This window comes from Poromitra crassiceps (assembly GCF_964638095.1).
Source record: "Poromitra crassiceps genome assembly, chromosome: 29".
In the NCBI taxonomy this organism is placed as follows: domain Eukaryota; kingdom Metazoa; phylum Chordata; class Actinopteri; order Beryciformes; family Melamphaidae; genus Poromitra; species Poromitra crassiceps.
This window is the reverse complement of record NC_139641.1, coordinates 10,419,108-10,436,960: the sequence shown is the minus strand read 5'-3', so window position 1 is coordinate 10,436,960 and position 17,853 is coordinate 10,419,108. Positions and strand designations below refer to the sequence as shown.

Here is a 17,853-nt window from a genome sequence, read left to right as displayed (position 1 = left end):
CTGCACCTTACGCCTGCACACTAACGTTAAGTTAAAAACATTTCAAAAGAACTTCAATTTCTATTCTTGCACAAACTAATGTATATAGATTCAAGCACTTTGAATGAGTGTGTTTACATGCACACAATAATCAGATAATAATCCGATTCTTATCTCTGCATATTGATGTGACCGCTACGCTGCATACAGACACTAAGACAAATTCCTCGTATGTGACTTGCATACTGTGGCAATAAAAGTGATTCTGATTCTGATAACTGAGAATAATCAGGTAACTGGCAATAATCTGATTTCTGTGTTCTCATGCACTTAGTCAATAGCGGGAACTCACCTCAAAGTGTGTGAGTGGACATTGACTGCAATGAATGATTCAGCAGAAACCTAGGTGTGTTTATCAGATTTCTCATAAACCGATAACGGCCTTTCGCCGGGAAAGGATATCAGTTTATGCTGTTTACATGATCACCTGATAATCAGCTATCTCAAGAAATCCGATAATAATCAGTTTATTAGTGTGCATGTTGTAAAGGCACTCAATGACCAATGTCTATTTACCGGTATGTCTATTTTCAAAAACGTTCAAAGCCTTCAAGGATTTCAAGGACCCGTGGGAACCCTGTCTCACATAGGCAAAGACAACATGCACGTACCTGTTCGGAGGTCTTGTAGAAGGCCACGGAAGCGTTGACCAGCTTCAGTCTATCCTCCATCTTCAGCATCAGCTGCTGCCAGTGGTCTGCCACCTTCACACGTCAAACAGGACACATGAGTTGACCACTGCCAGCTACTACAACCAAGTGTGTTTGAGACAAAGCTGTACACTGATATATGTGACATCTAAGGGCCTGTGTCCACCTAGCGTCTTTTTCCGACCGTTAAACGCTGGGAGTGCGCTGGGGAGCGCTGATCCCAGCGCACAATATAACAAGGAAGCAGTCTGAAACTAACGTTAGTTCAGTGCAGTAGTAGCTTGATAGCTGACAGCTAACATTAGCAAACAACACACATACAGTGATTTAGCTCAACACTCACCAGAAATATTAAAGTGTCTAGCCAATCTGCTCCCACAATTGAGCCTTTCTGTCTGTCTCTGTTGCGATAGTTTCTCCATGATTAAGTTGCCAGAAAAGCAGCACCCGACACCAGCGTTGTTCTGAAAAGTTTAAATATTTTCAGCACAAAAACGACGAATCGCTCTGAAAATAGACGCTGGGCGCATCGCACTTTCTCTAGACGTCCGTGTGCGCCCGCATACGCTCTCCCCCCATTGGAAACAACTGAAAAAAGACGCTGGAGCTGATGGAAAGACGCTAGGTGGACACAGGCCCTTAACTCATTGAGTGCCAATGACGTCGATCGGCGTCAAATGCGTTTTTTGACGGTGGGACGTGGATCAAAGCCTCATGCATCTCCTGTACAAATATTGTAGCTATTGAAGGTGTATAACCTATTTTACGGACTCATTAGGTGGCGACAGTGCTCTCCAGATTAGAGAGAGGTCAGGAAAACAGCAGGAAAAAGCTCCGTGATGAAAGAGAAACCGCTCATGCTGCAGCCAGAGCCATATAGATTGCTCTGTCTGCAGCTGACGTTGGCTGCGAACAGCAGTCAATCCGCGCCCACAACTGAGCCCCTCTGTCTCTGCTGCATAGTTTCTCCACACGATTAGCCGCCAGAAAAGCAGCACCCGACGCCGAAGGGCCGGTTTGGCTTTTCGGTGTCGCGCTGGGAGCCGGCGCACAAAAACGGAGCACTCCGAAAATAGACGCTGGGTGCGTGAGGCTGTGTGTTAGTGTGGGGAGGAGTTTGCAGCTGGGGGTTGGGAGAGGGGGGTGGGGCACGCAGGGCACCACACAACTACACCACGTCACTACATCAGAAAATATTAGCTTCAGAGTCAGTGAATGTGCTTGAAATGCTTCATTTCACAAAAGGCTGAATATCTCAGCTTCTAATTTGAAACGTCTGTTTTTGCTGAAAACAACCTATCTTCTCCGGCTCATAACTAAAGAACGGAAAATGGTATCAATAAACTTTTTTTTGCTGATGATACAATAGAGTCTCCTCGTTCTTTGTGCGTGTTCGGTGTTTACATAATATCACACAATATTCTGTGGGCCTCGAGAAATCACTGAAAACGCTCTGAAACTCTGGCACTGGGAGCGTCCGTTCTCCAAAAGTGGCTGGCACTCAATGAGTTAAGAGGGCATTACCTTCTCTGCGCAGTCTCTGATCATGTCCATGTCGTAGTGGTTGGCCTGGAGTAAAGCCTCAGCCTTCTGCTGCACCTGCAGCGCACTCTGGTGCGTTTTCTGCACAATTCAAGAGAGAGAGAGGATTGTATGTTACATCTCAAAAAAATATATCAGAAGAACTTTGATCTCTGTAGAAGGAATCTCTTGCCGGTGCTCTCGGAACAGGACAAAATACTGGAAACATTTCAATGGGCCACTTCAAAATGACTGAACCCAACGTTATCAGGTAGGAGGAGTAGCATACTGTGCATGGTATGGTATGGTATGGTGTTTATTCTTAAAAAAACATGGGGAAACATGGTTTGCCACCAGAGCGAGTACAGATACACGAGCGCTGTAGAAGTAGGTCAGGTACAGTCCTGCATTAAAATGAACGAGGCTCCAGAGAGAGTTCAATGACGGTACAGGGAGAAAGGACGTGAAGAAGAGAGGTAAGCAGACAGAGAGGGAGAGAGAGAAGAAAGAGAGAAAGAGAGATATAAGTGATTCATGATTCCATAACAATAGCTGAGGCTACACGACCATTAGTGCAACAGATTCAAGTCCTGAAGAATTTATTCAGGACTTTGTGGCTGTATTGTTTTTGATGTATTTGTTCTGACTGTATTGAAGCATTTAATAAAAAAGATAGTGCAATGTTGTGTTGCATTATTAACTGTTATATCTTATTATTTGTTTATTCATTCATTCGTCACATTATTAGACACTCGCTGATTATTAAAAATAGTGCAAACAGTAAAACACAGAATTCAGGTGTTTTGCGGTAAAAGTGGCTCTCCTCTTGACTTTGTCCTGCCAGTGTGGCTCTCACCCAAAAAATAGTGAGGATCACTGGGAGGAAACCCCAGGGGAGCACAGAGAGAACACGCAAACTCCACACAAAAAGGCCCTTTTTGATGACCCCAACAATGCATTTTAAAGCTGATGCCCCCATAGGAAGAGTGTGACTAATGAATAATAATAATGAATATCGGCAATCGGCAATCGGCCAAAAGAGCTGGAAAATATTGGCATATCGGATATCGGCAACAAAATAAAATCCAATATGGTGCCTCCCTATGTAGAACACACAGGAAGTGAAGTGAGTTTTATCATTGTTTTGTTCTTACCTCGATGGCGTGCTGGAACTGCTCGTGCTCCTTCTGCAGTTGTTCGGCCTCTTGTAAGGAACTGGCCGTGATCAAACCAGCGTTCAGCATGGACTCTCCATTACGGATCCACCCCAGCACCTACAACACACACACACACACACACACACACACACACACACCAAAATAAGCCTTGACTTGGCATAAGAACGATCTCTTTCATGGTAACTGCCACTGGGTACCTTGCAGTCCCAGGCTCCTCGCACCACCTGGCCCCATACCGCGTGCCACCTTGACAGGTATGGGAAGAAAGGGCGGATAGGGGCGTATGCCTAAAGCAGCCAGAGCACGGCTGAGAGAGGAGCTGCACTCCTCAGTCTAAAGCAGCCAGAGCAGGGCTGAGAGAGGAGGTGCACTCCTCAGTCTAAAGCAGCCAGAGCAGGGCTGAGAGAGGAGCTGCACTCCTCAGTCTAAAGCAGCCAGAGCAGGGCTGAGAGAGGAGCTGCACTCCTCAGTCTAAAGCAGCCAGAGCAGGGCTGAGAGAGGAGCTGCACTCCTCAGTCTAAAGCAGCCAGAGCAGGGCTGAGAGAGGAGCTGCACTCCTCAGTCTAAAGCAGCCAGAGCAGGGCTGAGAGAGGAGCTGCACTCCTCAGTCTAAAGCAGCCAGAGCAGGGCTGAGAGAGGAGCTGCACTCCTCAGTCTAAAGCAGCCAGAGCAGGGCTGAGAGAGGAGCTGCACTCCTCAGTCTAAAGCAGCCAGAGCAGGGCTGAGAGAGGAGCTGCACTCCTCAGTCTAAAGCAGCCAGAGCAGGGCTGAGAGAGGAGCTGCACTCCTCAGTCTAAAGCAGCCAGAGCAGGGCTGAGAGAGGAGCTGCACTCCTCAGTCTAAAGCAGCCAGAGCAGGGCTGAGAGAGGAGCTGCACTCCTCAGCCTAAAGCAGCCAGAGCAGGGCTGAGAGAGGAGGTGCACTCCTCAGTCTAAAGCAGCCAGAGCAGGGCTGAGAGAGGAGCTGCACTCCTCAGTCTAAAGCAGCCAGAGCAGGGCTGAGAGAGGAGCTGCACTCCTCAGTCTAAAGCAGCCAGAGCAGGGCTGAGAGAGGAGGTGCACTCCTCAGTCTAAAGCAGCCAGAGCAGGGCTGAGAGAGGAGGTGCACTCCTCAGTCTAAAGCAGCCAGAGCAGGGCTGAGAGAGGAGCTGCACTCCTCAGTCTAAAGCAGCCAGAGCAGGGCTGAGAGAGGAGCTGCACTCCTCAGTCTAAAGCAGCCAGAGCAGGGCTGAGAGAGGAGGTGCACTCCTCAGTCTAAAGCAGCCAGAGCAGGGCTGAGAGAGGAGCTGCACTCCTCAGTCTAAAGCAGCCAGAGCAGGGCTGAGAGAGGAGCTGCACTCCTCAGTCTAAAGCAGCCAGAGCAGGGCTGAGAGAGGAGCTGCACTCCTCAGTCTAAAGCAGCCAGAGCAGGGCTGAGAGAGGAGCTGCACTCCTCAGTCTAAAGCAGCCAGAGCAGGGCTGAGAGAGGAGGCGCACTCCTCAGTCTAAAGCAGCCAGAGCAGGGCTGAGAGAGGAGGCGCACTCCTCAGTCTAAAGCAGCCAGAGCAGGGCTGAGAGAGGAGGCGCACTCCTCAGTCTAAAGCAGCCAGAGCAGGGCTGAGAGAGGAGGTGCACTCCTCAGCCTAAAGCAGCCAGAGCAGGGCTGAGAGAGGAGGTGCACTCCTCAGTCTAAAGCAGCCAGAGCAGGGCTGAGAGAGGAGGTGCACTCCTCAGCCTAAAGCAGCCAGAGCAGGGCTGAGAGAGGAGGTGCACTCCTCAGTCTAAAGCAGCCAGAGCAGGGCTGAGAGAGGAGCTGCACTCCTCAGTCTAAAGCAGCCAGAGCAGGGCTGAGAGAGGAGGTGCACTCCTCAGTCTAGTTTAGTTTATTGGACAGTTGATGCAATACAGGATGAGAAAATAAGTCACGCATCATAAAAATGTCAAGGATAGCACAAAAAGTCATAGATTTCCGTTGTGGTCCTTGGTCTCAGTACATAATATACATAACCACATATAATCACACAATGCATATTACTAATCAACATGACCTACCTACATCATAAAAGCAAAATCAATACAATACAAAAAACTACAGTGACGTACTAGGTAGGGATGGGCATCGAATTTCGAATTTTCGAATAATCGTTGTTATTATCAAGGTCGACTTTTATTATTGAAAGTCGAAATTCGTTTATTGAATTTTTTTTTTTTTTTTTTTTTTGTGAGTGAAATGTTGCATTGTCTCCCCTGATTCTAAGTATAGTTGAATCGCTTGGTTTGAGCAAGTAAAACAATTTTTATAAGCAACCTCTCCCTCTTCATGGGATTTCATCCGCCATTCATTTTTCCATAAACCTTGCTTAAAATGCTTATAAAAATTGTTTTACTTGCTCAAACCAAGCGATTCGACTATACTTAGAATCAGGGGAGACAATGCAACATTTAACTAAAAAAAAAAAAAAAAAAAAAATTACATTTAACACATTCACTGCCAGCCTTTTTTTTTTTACTGTAGGTAGCTTTTGCCAGAGGGTTTTTTTGAGGATTCTGGCTCATTTTACAAGAGCCAAGGATAATTTTCTGCTTGGAGTTTGTCAACACAAAGTTCACAAAAGTACTAATAGAATGTGTGCTTTCTCTGTCTAAAAGAGTTAGTTTGTAGAGTTAGTAGTTATGTAGATATTAGCCGTTGAGTACAGCATGGTTTCAGCGTCTGAGACAAAAAGCTGAGATAATCGCAGTTTTGTGAAATTCAATATCAAACAGTCACTTTAACCATTTATTTTTGGCATCAGTGAGACATCAGACATAAACAATATAGTTCTGAACAGTAATTTCCTCCATAGCAGCACCCGCACCCCCTCTCCTTACAACTCCTCCCTCCGTGGGCGTGTCTGGTGGATTTCAGCAGCGTTTGTCAGTCACAAGCCAGTCTCTCCTGCCTGTCTGAGCAGTGAGCAGCAGCCTCCCTGTCTGGCGGCCCCTCGTCGGCGAGCGTGGATGTGGCTTAATCCGTTCTTGGATTTTCGGTTGAGAGCTTTGACGAAGCCTTGTGTGACTCTAGGCTTTATGCTGCGCGCTTCAAAGTGTGCTTTCCACCCAGTCCACCTTTGGAACCCCCCACCGCCGTGCGCCCGTGTGAAAGGTTTTCGCCTACAGTATGAGAATGAGGCTCGTTCGCTTCTGGGTCCTCGGTTGAGCTCAGCTGGAATGCGTGCGTTTCTGGCCAAACAACACTCAATAGTCTGAGCACCGTCGCCACTCAGTGGGTCGGCGGAATGGATTGCACACGCCCGGCGGCTCTAACAGTATAATAGAAGATGCAAAAGGGCCAGATCAACGATCCACCGTCAAAAAAAAAAAAACGATTTTTTTGACGTATCAATACGTCGCTGGCAGTCAACGGTTGGATTCTGCTTGACGTATCAATACGTCGTTGGCAGTTAACACTTTCAGTGCCACGGCCCTTGGGCAAAAGGTTGCTTGCTGTGCCACATAGGCCGCAATGCATTTTAAAACAGTCATATAATTTTTTTAATAATTACTATGTAAACACTGAACACGCACAAATAACGATGAGACTCTCTTCTATCACCTGCAAAAAAACGTTTATTGATCCCATTTTCCGTTCTTTAGTTATGAGCCGGAGAAGATAGCTTGATCGAAGCAAAAACATCCCTTTTTTTCTACGAGCTGAGATAACGAGCCTTTTGTGAAATTAAACATTTCAAGCACATCACTGACTCTGAAGCTAATTTTCTGATGTCTGGGTCTGTCTGGGTGAAGTGTATGCTGCTCTGCTGCTCTCCGTGCTCCCCCCCCCCCCCCCCCCTCAACTGCACACGCCTCCTGGGTGTGTCTTATGTGTCTGGTGGCTCTCAGTCTCTGCTGAGTTTGCTGCGCACACACAGTGAATGGTGCGCGACATTCAGCTTTTTGGTTCCGCGTGTGTTTGTCACGGGCTGGCATGCTTCCAGTTCGGAATAATAGGCTGATTATGTATATGTGCTGTTGCAGCGTACATGGAGGTGCACAGTTGTGACAGCGGATGCTGCTGCTGGGGGCACAGCTGGCGTTGTGCTCGTTTATGGAGGCACGTCGATGCATACGGACGGATGCGATGCGATTTCCTCATTTTGCCCAGTGACTATTTCTGTGTGTTTGGCTCCTTTTTCTCTGATCAGGAGAGTGCTGTCGCCACCTAATGGGTTTGTAAAATAGGTTATCGACCTCCAATAGCTACAATATTGTTAGAGGCGACGTAAGAAGCTTAGATCGACACCCCCCCGTCAAAAAAACAATTTGGAGTTATGACGCCATTTGGCGTCGCTGGCACTGTACGGTAAATTTCTAATGACGCCATATGGCGTCGCTGGCACTGAACGTGTTAACGTGTTAAAAAAAAAAAAAAAAAAAAAAATCGAATTTCGATTAACACCTTGATTGCCAGCGACGAGTGTAGTCGTCAAACACAATCCAGCTGTTCACTGCCAGCGACGAGTTGACTCGTCAAAAAAATCGATTTTTTTTTTTTGACGGTGGGATGTGCATCGAACCCTTTTACATCTCTTATATAGGTATTGGACGTGTACAACGTGTACAACCCATTCCACCGACCCACTAAGTGGTGACAGTGCTTTCCTGACTAGAGGAAGGCAAGCAAAAAGCAGTGTGACTGAAGCCATTCTCATGAAGGTGGATTGGCGAAGGCGCTTTCATTTCGCGCTGATTGCTGGCGGTGCGGGATTGCAGATTTGCATAGTGGATTGCGGGTGGGACACACTTTGAAACACGCAGCATAAATATGACCAGAATCGCAAAAGCTTCATCAAAGCCCTCAACCAAAACTCCAAGAAGCGAGCGAGTCCAACCAGACTTCCTCAAAGAGCGGCCGCACAGACAGGCTCACACCCGCACAGCAGCAGCAAAGCAAACTGGTGACAAGCGGGGACTGCCCCCTAGTCCGACACCAAATTGGAAACAAATCCCATTCTAAAAGGCTTTTAGAATGGGATTTTCAACCCATTCTTTTTCGCTATAATTTAGAGTAATTTAATTTTTATTCAGAAATTTATTTGAGAGGTCGAGAGTATGAGAAAGTGCATTTGCAAAGGTAGGAAAGTGCTTGTGACATGGCGCTGCAGCCAAAAAGAACGCCCACAGGAGGGAGGAGTTGAGCAGAGGGAAGTTTACTGCTGTTATGGAGGAAATTACTGTTCAAAACTATTGTTTAGGTCTTACTGATGCCAAAAATGAATGGTTAAAGTGACTGTGCTATCGAATTTCACAAAAAGCCGTTTATCTCTAAATATTTTTTCTGATGCTGAAACCATGCTGTATTCAACTGCTAATGCTTACATAACTACTAACTCTACAAACTAACTCTTTTAGACAGAGAAAGCACACATTCTATTAGTTCTTTTTAGATGATTGGTGTTCACGAAGTCGTAACAGAAGAGAAACCTCGGCTCTTGTAAAATGAGCCTAGAATCCTCAAAAACCCCCCTGGCAGAAGCTATCTACAGCAAGAAAAAAACGGCTGGCAGTCAATGTGTTAAAAGTCGACTTTGGCCAGCGAATTTCGAATAGTGTTTTTGCTAGAAATGCCCATCCCTAGTACTAGGTTTAATCCTGGACTTTTTCAAGGAGCCATTTCCTAACTTTCACCTGGAAAGTATTTGGGTTCAGGGTTTTGTTTGATGGTCAAAGGCAACTCATTCCATTCCTGAGCTCCTGTGTGAGCAGATGAGGATTGCCCCATCTTTGTTCTACTACACCTTTGTCCTCACTATGGCATCGCAAAGTCTAACAATGAAGAATCCAGGGACTGAGAATCTTACACTGCAGGATGGAGATGACCGAGGACCACCTAATGATGAAGAACCACAGTAGAATCAGGATCCATAGAACGAATCGTTCGACAATCGGGGGGTCACCCCTAACACGGCCGCTGCACACACACACACACACACAGAAGCATATACTCCCAGATAGAGCCCGACCGATATATCGGTCCACCGATATTATCGGCTGATAACCGATATATCGGTATCGGCCGCTATTGTTCTGTTTGTGTTTTTGTATTTCTAGTTATTTATAATTATTAAATTCCGAGTTCGGTTTTACTGTTTCATTGCATTGATGTCATTTTGGACAATAAAGTTGATTGATAAGCTGTAAAATATCCTCCCTACATTACATATCTCAAGTCATGTCAAGTCATATCTTTGTCAAGTGTTTGATATTTGAGGGGTCATTGCAAAAACATTGTGTAATATAATGTGTATTATATAATATAAGAATATCGGCCGATATATCGATATCGGAATTTTTTTACTTCCTAATATCGGTATCGGCCTCCAAAATCCAGTATCGGCCGGGTTCTACTCCCAGACACACACTCCACAAAACCACCTTCCCTCATATTTCTGTACACCTAGTTCTAGCCGAAGGGTTACATTCCATACAGTCTGCCCTTAGAGACTCCTCTCTCTCTCTCTCTCTCTCTCTCTCTGATTCAGCATGCACACCCCTCTCTCTCTCTCTCTCTCTCTCTCTCTCTCTGTCTCTCTCTCTGTCTCTCTCTGACTCAGCATGCACACCTCTCTCTCTCTCTCTCTCTCTCTCTCTCTCTCTCTGTCTCTCTCTCTCTCTCTCTCTCTCTGACTCAGCATGCACACCTCTCTCTCTCTCTCTCTCTCTCTCTCTCTCTCTCTCTCTCCCTCCCTCCCTCTCTCTCTCTGACTCAGCATGCACACCTGCTGTGTGGGTGACGGGCAGCTCTGTAAATGAAGCTTGGCTGTAAAAAGTGATGATGCAACAGAAGCCTTCCTCCTGTTTCTCAGCTACTTCACCACCAGGCCCCATGTTTTCCATTGCGTCTGCAATGTCCCAAGTCTGTGCTGCAGGAGAAGCACGACTGACTGTCAGCTACTGAAACTATCTGGGGGTTTGTCTGCACACGTACCCTTATGTCAGTGTTTCTCAAACTTTGTCAGACCAAGGACCACTTAACCAATAAAAAAAAACTCAGGGACCACCTAACTCCCAAAACATCCCCCAAAACAATAGGCCTACTACTTCAACTGTAAATTACAAATTACAGGCTAATTAAATGACAAGTAGCATTAATTAAGGCTGTACAATTAATCAAATTTTTGGCTTCCCACAATTATGAAAACAAGATAATCGATTTTTATTTATTTATATAATATATATATATATATATATATATATATATATATATATATATATATACAGTATATATATATCTATAATTTATTTTAGTTAGTCCATTGACCTTTTTCTTTTACATTTATTTTTCCTTTTCAGTTCAAATATAGCCTATTCAAAGTTCAAAGAAAGTTTTTTCAAGTTCAATAAATGCACAATGTTGCCAAAGTCAAATAGGCTATCTGTTGCCATCTTCAAGTTGCATTCAGTGATGTTTTTGTGTTCAAATAAGTCTTAAATGGCTCTATATTCTGACAGCAATGACTGAAATAGAGTGTTTGGTCAGTAACTTGGAACTCCCAACCACCCGCTGTACTCTGTCTCTCTCCTGTATAGTAGCCCTGCAGGCAGAGTGGATGTATCTCCACAACCGTAAGTCGTAGAGACTCAGGGGTGGCAGCATTGGATTTGGGGTGAAAAAATACATATAGTCTTTAGCAGGCATTGTGATCGGACTTTCCGTTTCCCAGAAAATGTACCGTAAATTCCGGACTATAAGCCGCACCTTTTTTCCCGTTTTTTGGCCTTTTTTGGCCCCTGCGGCTTATATAACGGTGCGGCTTATCTATGGATTTTTTCAAAAAAAAAAAAAATCTCTCTTTTTTAGCACTCTTTCTAACTATAAATCCACTTCTGTTTTAATTTCCTCTCTTGCCCTCTTTTCACCACACTGTATGACACTGTATGACACTGTGTGCACTGTAAAAAACAACACAGGTGGTGTTGTGTTATGTTGTTTTGTTGAAATGTTAATAAATGGGAGCTTCCTCAAACAGCCATCTCTTTCCCGACAATCCCCTCTGTGCATGAACCCTTACATATGGTAATTAACACCTTAAGTGCCATAGCCGAAATAATTCGTCTTACATAATCCAGCGCTTGAGTGCCAGAGCCGAAATAACTCGTCTTACATGTTTTTTTGACGGTGGGACATCAATCAACCCCTTTTACATCTTCGAGATAACTATTTGGAGCAAGAGCATGTGTGTAATCTATTTTACCGACCACTAAGTGGCGACAGAGACCGAGAGAAGTCACAGCCACGGGACCCAAAAGCCACAAAAGCAGCCGCCTCCCGCGGAAATGGCTTGGCGATTTTACAGTCAGAAGCCCGGACACACACACACAGAACGGACAGAGATCCCTTCCCCCCAGAGCCGCGCAGCAACGCGCGAACACACACACACACACACACACACACACACACACACACACACACACACACACACACACCGCGGGAGAAAGCCATTCAAGGAAATGGCGACGCGATTTTACAGTAATCCATTTCAGACTCGTCTTGCCCGACAGGCAGACAGGCAGGCAGGCAGCAGCAACGCGCTTCTGACACGCCCGCTGTTAGAGCCAGGAGGAAGGAGGAGAAGACACACGGAGGGAGGAGTTTGAATGAGAGGGGTGTTTCCTGTTGTTATGGAGGAAATTACTGTTCAAAACTATTGTTTAGAATGTCTGACGGTCTTACTGATGCCAAAAATGAATGGTTAAAGTGACTGTTTCACAAAAAGCCATTTATCTCTGAATAAATTTCCAGACGCTGAAACCATGCTGTACTCAACGGCTAATATCTACATAACTACTAACTCTGCAAACTAACTCTTTTAGACAGAGAAAGCACACATTCTATTAGTTATTTTTAGATGATTGGTGTTCATGAATTCTTAACAGAAAAGAATCCTCGGCTCTTCTAAAATGAGCCAGAATCGTCAAAAACACCCCTGGCACAACTTACCTACAGGAATGAAAACATGGCTGGCATTCAATGTGTTAAACATTAAAACACAATAAAAAAAATAAAAATAAAAAAAATAAAAAACATTAAAACACCCGCGGCTTATAGTCCGGTGCGGCTTATATATGTAAAAAATAGTCAACTTTGCAGGTGCGGCTTATACACCGGTGCGGCTTATAGTCCGGAATTTACGGTAAACATTTCTCTGATAGTGGGAGGTGTAAAAAAAGGAAAAAAAGATAAATCTACTCGCGGACCACTAGGGGGCGCCCGCGGACCACTGTTTGAGAAACACTGCCGTGACAGGCGTAAGTCCACTCTAAAGACTGGTCTTAACCAAGACCGACGTAGGAGTTACGACCAGGCATAGTTAACACGTTCACTGCCAATGACGTGTTAATACGTCAAAAAAAATCCAACGTTGACTGCCAATGACGTGTTAATACGTCAACAAAAAAAAAATTTGACGGTGGGACGTTGATCTAACCCTTTTACATCTCTTATATAAATATTGAAGCCACCGAACGTGTACAACCCATTCCACCGACCCACTAAGTGGCGACAGTGCTCTCCAGACTAGAAAAAGTCGAGCCAAAACTGCAGGGGAACGCGCGATGAAACCATTCTCATAATGTAAAATGGATTGGCGAAAACGCTTTCGCTTTCGCGCTGATTGCTGGCGGTGGGGGATTGCAAATTTGCATAATAGATTATGGGTGCAACACACTTTGAAACACGCAGCAAAAATAAGACCAGAATCGCAAAAGAAACCCCGTTTCTTGGGGTTTCTCAACCGAAACCCCAAGAAACGAGCGAGCCCATCCTCGCCCAGCGGCCGCCAGCAGACAGGAGCAGCAGCAGCAGCAGCAGCAGAAACGAGCTTGTGACACGCCCGCTGCAGCCAAGAAGAACACACACGGAGGGAGGAGTTTGAAGTAGAGGGGGGTTTCCTGCTGTTATGGAGGAAATTACTGTTCAAAACTATTGTTTAGATGTCTGACGTCTTACTGATGCCAAAAATGAATGGTTAAAGTGACTGTTCTATCGAATTTCACAAAAAGCTATTTATCTCAGCTTAAATTTTCAGACGCTGAAACCATGCTGTATTCAAGTGCTAATGCCTACATAACTACTAACTCTACAAACTAACTCTTTTAGACAGAGAAAGCACACATTCTATTAGTTCTTTTGAGATATTTTGTGTTCACAAAATCTTAGCAGAAAAGAATCCTCGGGTCTTGAAAGATGAGCCAGAATCCTCAAAAAAACCCTCTGGCAGAAGCTACCTACAGTAAAAAAAAATGGCTGGCAGTGAATGTGTTAAGACCAGTTGGTGCAACCGGCCCCTGAAGAAGAAGAAACAGAAGAAACACTGTTAGATGATGTCATACCTACATCTCCCCAGGAGTACGAACTGTTAGATGATGTCATGACTACATCACTATCTGACTACGTCACTGGACGCTTTTAGGTTGTCATCATTGGGTGGTCGACGGTGATGATGTCATAATTCATAAATGTCTTAAATCATGTCATCTCTGATGGCCTTACTGATGATGATGTCACAACGCAGTGTGATGTCATAGTCGGGACCTATAAGGGTGTGCTCTGCACAGTATGCACAGTATGAACAACTCAGAAATGGGTTTAGCGGATAACGTTCCACCGATCAAGGAGGAAGAAGACCCTGAGAGGCCAGTTTCCCAGCCTTTGCTCCAAACCCCGCCGGCCACTTCAGGCGGCCCACCGGGCGAATCAACGACATGTCTCGTCAACGTGGAGACCTTACGAACAGCGCTGCAGACCCTGCAAACGCACACCACAGACGTTCTTTCTTGCCTGCTCGACACCCAGAAGGCTCTGGCTTCCAAGGCCGACGAGCGGCACGCCCTCCTGGTGAACCGGCTAGATCGGCTCGACGAATGGACCGCCCGGGCAGAGGGGCGTGTCTTCCCGAACACTGGAGGTTTCCAGTGCTGCCATGCCTCCTGCTTCCTTTCCTCCGGGTTTTCCGCAGCAGGCGGGCCCACAGGGCGCCGGAGCGGGCCTCGTAGGGCGTAGTCGCGTCCCGGCCCCCCGACCGGTTTTCATGCCTGAAGCGTTCACCGGTACCGGCCGTGATTGGTCGGATTGGCCTGGACATTTCGAGCTCGCTGCGGATGTTAACGGGTGGGACGATCAATTGAAATTAAAATGTATGCCACTGCTGCTGTCGGGCCGCGCTCTGGACCTTTATAGTGGCCTTTCGGCAGAGACTAAGAACGACTTCGCCTCGTTGAGGGGCGCTATGGCCAGATGTTTAGAGCCGTATGACGGCTGGTTTCGGGCGAGCTTTGCTTCAAGACGCCGCCTACGTGGCGAATCGGCTCAGGAGTTTGGCACCCACCTGCGGAGGCTTGTCGTTAGAGCCTACCCCTCGGCTGACGCTCACACCCAGGATCTGTTGGCACGGGATCACTTTTCTACCCATTTTGCGACCGGTGAGCTCCGCATGATCCTCCGTAGGTCCAAACCCCCCACACTGGAGGCTGCTATGGACCGTGCGTCAGAGTTGGAGAGCTGGAGATCCTTGGAACTGAGTGAGGTTGCACCAAGGTTGGAGGAATCCTAGAGGGGCCTAAGAGTGGTTTTGATGGATTGGTGGTTGGAGTTGTGGAGGGGCTGATGAGGGCACTACATGTTCAGCCTCGGCCGGACCAAGCGATGCAGGAGGGTGTCGTGAGATCGCCGATCTACAGCATAGAGACCGTACCCAGTCCTGCCCCCCCAGCTGCCGCGGTCTTTGCTACTAGCCCTGCCTCTCCGTCGCTCCCAAGGTTGGAACACAAGCAACTGGGCAGGGACCATCTCACCGCTGAGGAGAGACAACGCCGTCTCCGCAACAACCTCTGCCGTTATTGTGCCTCGCCCGACCATAAGGTCGGGTTAGTCTCGCTGGCCAGCCTCCTCTCCCTTCCGTCCGAGGAGTCTGGTGCCGCAGGTCTCCATAACTGGGATAAACCCTCCCCTGCTCTACTCTGCTCTCCCATTGGAGCGACTGTTTCGGTGGCAGCCGGATGTCCGCTCCCCGCTTAAGAAGCTCTGTCATTGGCTCCCGACCACGTCAATCAGAGTGGCTTCCGCTCCCTCCTCCCTGTGTGTCGCTGTAAATAGTCCCCTGCCGCCTCAGTGAAAACAACAACGCTAACTAGCTAGCAAGCTAATGGCAAAAACCTACACGCTAGCTCGTTGCTACATGCTGAAAACGGCAAGTTGGATTGTTTGAAACTATTTTCCAAGGGCACTGCCGCTAAGCTCCGCCCATCGCAATCCCACTATGGAGACCTGCGGCGCCAGACTCCTCGGACGGAAGGGAGAGGAGGCTGGCCAGCGAGACTACAATAGGGCAGATGCTACTGAGCCAGACCGACTGCCCTTCCCTCCCCGTATCGCTGTTTGATTCCACCCCCTTTGGCTCCTCCGTCTTCTGAGTTTGGAGCATCTGCTGAGACCCCACCTTCGGGGCCTGCGGGATTCCCGTTGGGCTACGCTTTCTGAGCCCCCAGCGTTCCCGGATGATTCGCCCACGGAGTCTGCAGCACCCTCTGTGGTTAGATGTCGGTTGCACCGGTCTGGCCGTTCGCGTGGCAGGTCTCATTGGACGCCAGGTGGCGTCCGTAGAGGAGGGGGGTACTGTTAGATGATGTCATACCTACATCTCCCCAGGAGTACAAACTGTTAGATGATGTCATGACTACATTCCTATCTGACTACGTCACTGGACGCTTTTAGGTTGTCATCATTGGGTGGTCGACGGTGATGGTGTCATAATTCATATATGTCTTAAATCATGTCATCTCTGATGGCCTTACTGATGATGTCACAACGCAGTGTGATGTCATAGTCGGGACCTATAAGGGTGGTGTGCTCTGCAAGTCCTCTGTAGTTGTTCATAGACTAACCTCACGGCAACCTTCTGCAACAGTTCCCATCTTCCAACCTTGCAGACTCATCTATCAAGTGCTACAGTGTTCCTAGTTATCGAGACTTCAGTTACCAAGTGTGTCTTGGACATCAAGTATCCGCACGTAAATCCTCCAGTCTCACAGCAACCTTAACAGCCTGCTGCCAAATGCAAAAAAAGACAAAAGATTGAACCCAGAATGGCAGGAGAAGTTCCCATGAGTTAGACTGAACATGTGGATGTAAAAGATAAAATCTGTGAAAAGGTGGGTAAGAAAAACGGCTTCACCAAAGGCTCTTATCAATCTGAAAGCATCTGCCCGCACCACACATCATGCTGCTAAATGTGACAGCAAAGTGCACTGATAAAGCCACCAGTTTGAGTAAAGAAGACGCCCTTATATCAATAAAATACATTTCTTGGATGATTGCATTATAGCCTTTGTTTTCATGTGTCTATATATCTATATAGAATTCTAGTAATACATAGCATAGATACATAGCCACTTTTCTTCTTGTGATTGCACGCGACTACTGAAGGAATAGGGAAGGAAACTCCAGCTGACAACAATGTCATCTCTCCTCCTCCCTCCACATCATTCATGTTCTACTCCTCTCCCTTCATATCTCTCCCTGTCTCCCTACACCTTGGCTGAACCTCCCATACTCCATTCATCATGTCTGTCCTCTCCGTCTTTGAGCCCCGGGGGGGGAGAGAGAGAGAGAGTTTGTTGATACAGGGTGCGTCATCTAGCCATGGTCATGTACAGACAGAACACATTCTAGCCCCTTTAGCACTTCAACACACTGCTGTTGCATCACAGTACTCTAGAGCAGTGGTTCTCAACCTGAGGGGCGGTACCCCCCAGGGGGTCGTGCGGTAATTTTGGGGGGTCGTGGGATGATTGCCCCCCCCAAAAAGAAGAAGAAAAGAAAATGATTTTATTCCCGATGCTTTAATTTCCCATATCAATAAGTATTGTACATAAAGCTATATAATCTGGATAGATTATTTGATGATATCGCCTACCGCCTATACCGCCTTTCTAGTAGGGGTGGGGGAAAAAATCGATTCACCTAAGTATCGCGATTTTTAATGTCACGATTTTTTGGATCGATCTTTTATTCCAGAATCGATAATCGCAAATTAAAAAAAAAAAAAAAAAAAAAAAAAATTGGGTGCTTGCAGTCAGGCCACTCACTGAACAGCAGGCCAGGCGCCGCCTACTGGTTTACTAGTGGTTTTATTACTTTATTAGTTAGTCTGAAGTAATAATTACACTTCAGGGTTAAAGTGGGTGCATCTCATTGTAAAATTGGACTATAAACGGCCCAAATCTGGCTTCAAACGGCCCAAATTTCACGCGCGTTGGCCCATATCGGCCTGGCCTGCTTGGTATCTAATGCCCGGCCTGAATTATGATCGCAGTCCGCCCCTGTTTTTAACTATATCGCCCAGCCCTACTCATGATATATAATATACAGTCTCTAGTGTATGATTCAACTTTTCCCATGTTCTAATCTAGTGTAAAAAAGCAAACAAACTGAAAAAAGAAAAGAAAAAA

General features: G+C 46.6%; 1 protein-coding gene across 1 annotated transcript in view; it reads right to left on the bottom strand.

The window, feature by feature from the left end:
- Window positions 1–17,853, bottom strand: part of LOC310800189 (triple functional domain protein-like) — a gene marked incomplete at its 5' end in the record, with an annotated part of 227,964 nt that overhangs the window by 115,271 nt on the left and 94,840 nt on the right. Inside the window, 3 exon segments of the mRNA XM_083662774.1 lie at window positions 651–743; window positions 2,214–2,312; window positions 3,365–3,484. Of these exon segments, the coding sequence (XP_083518900.1) occupies window positions 651–743; window positions 2,214–2,312; window positions 3,365–3,484 (312 nt within the window).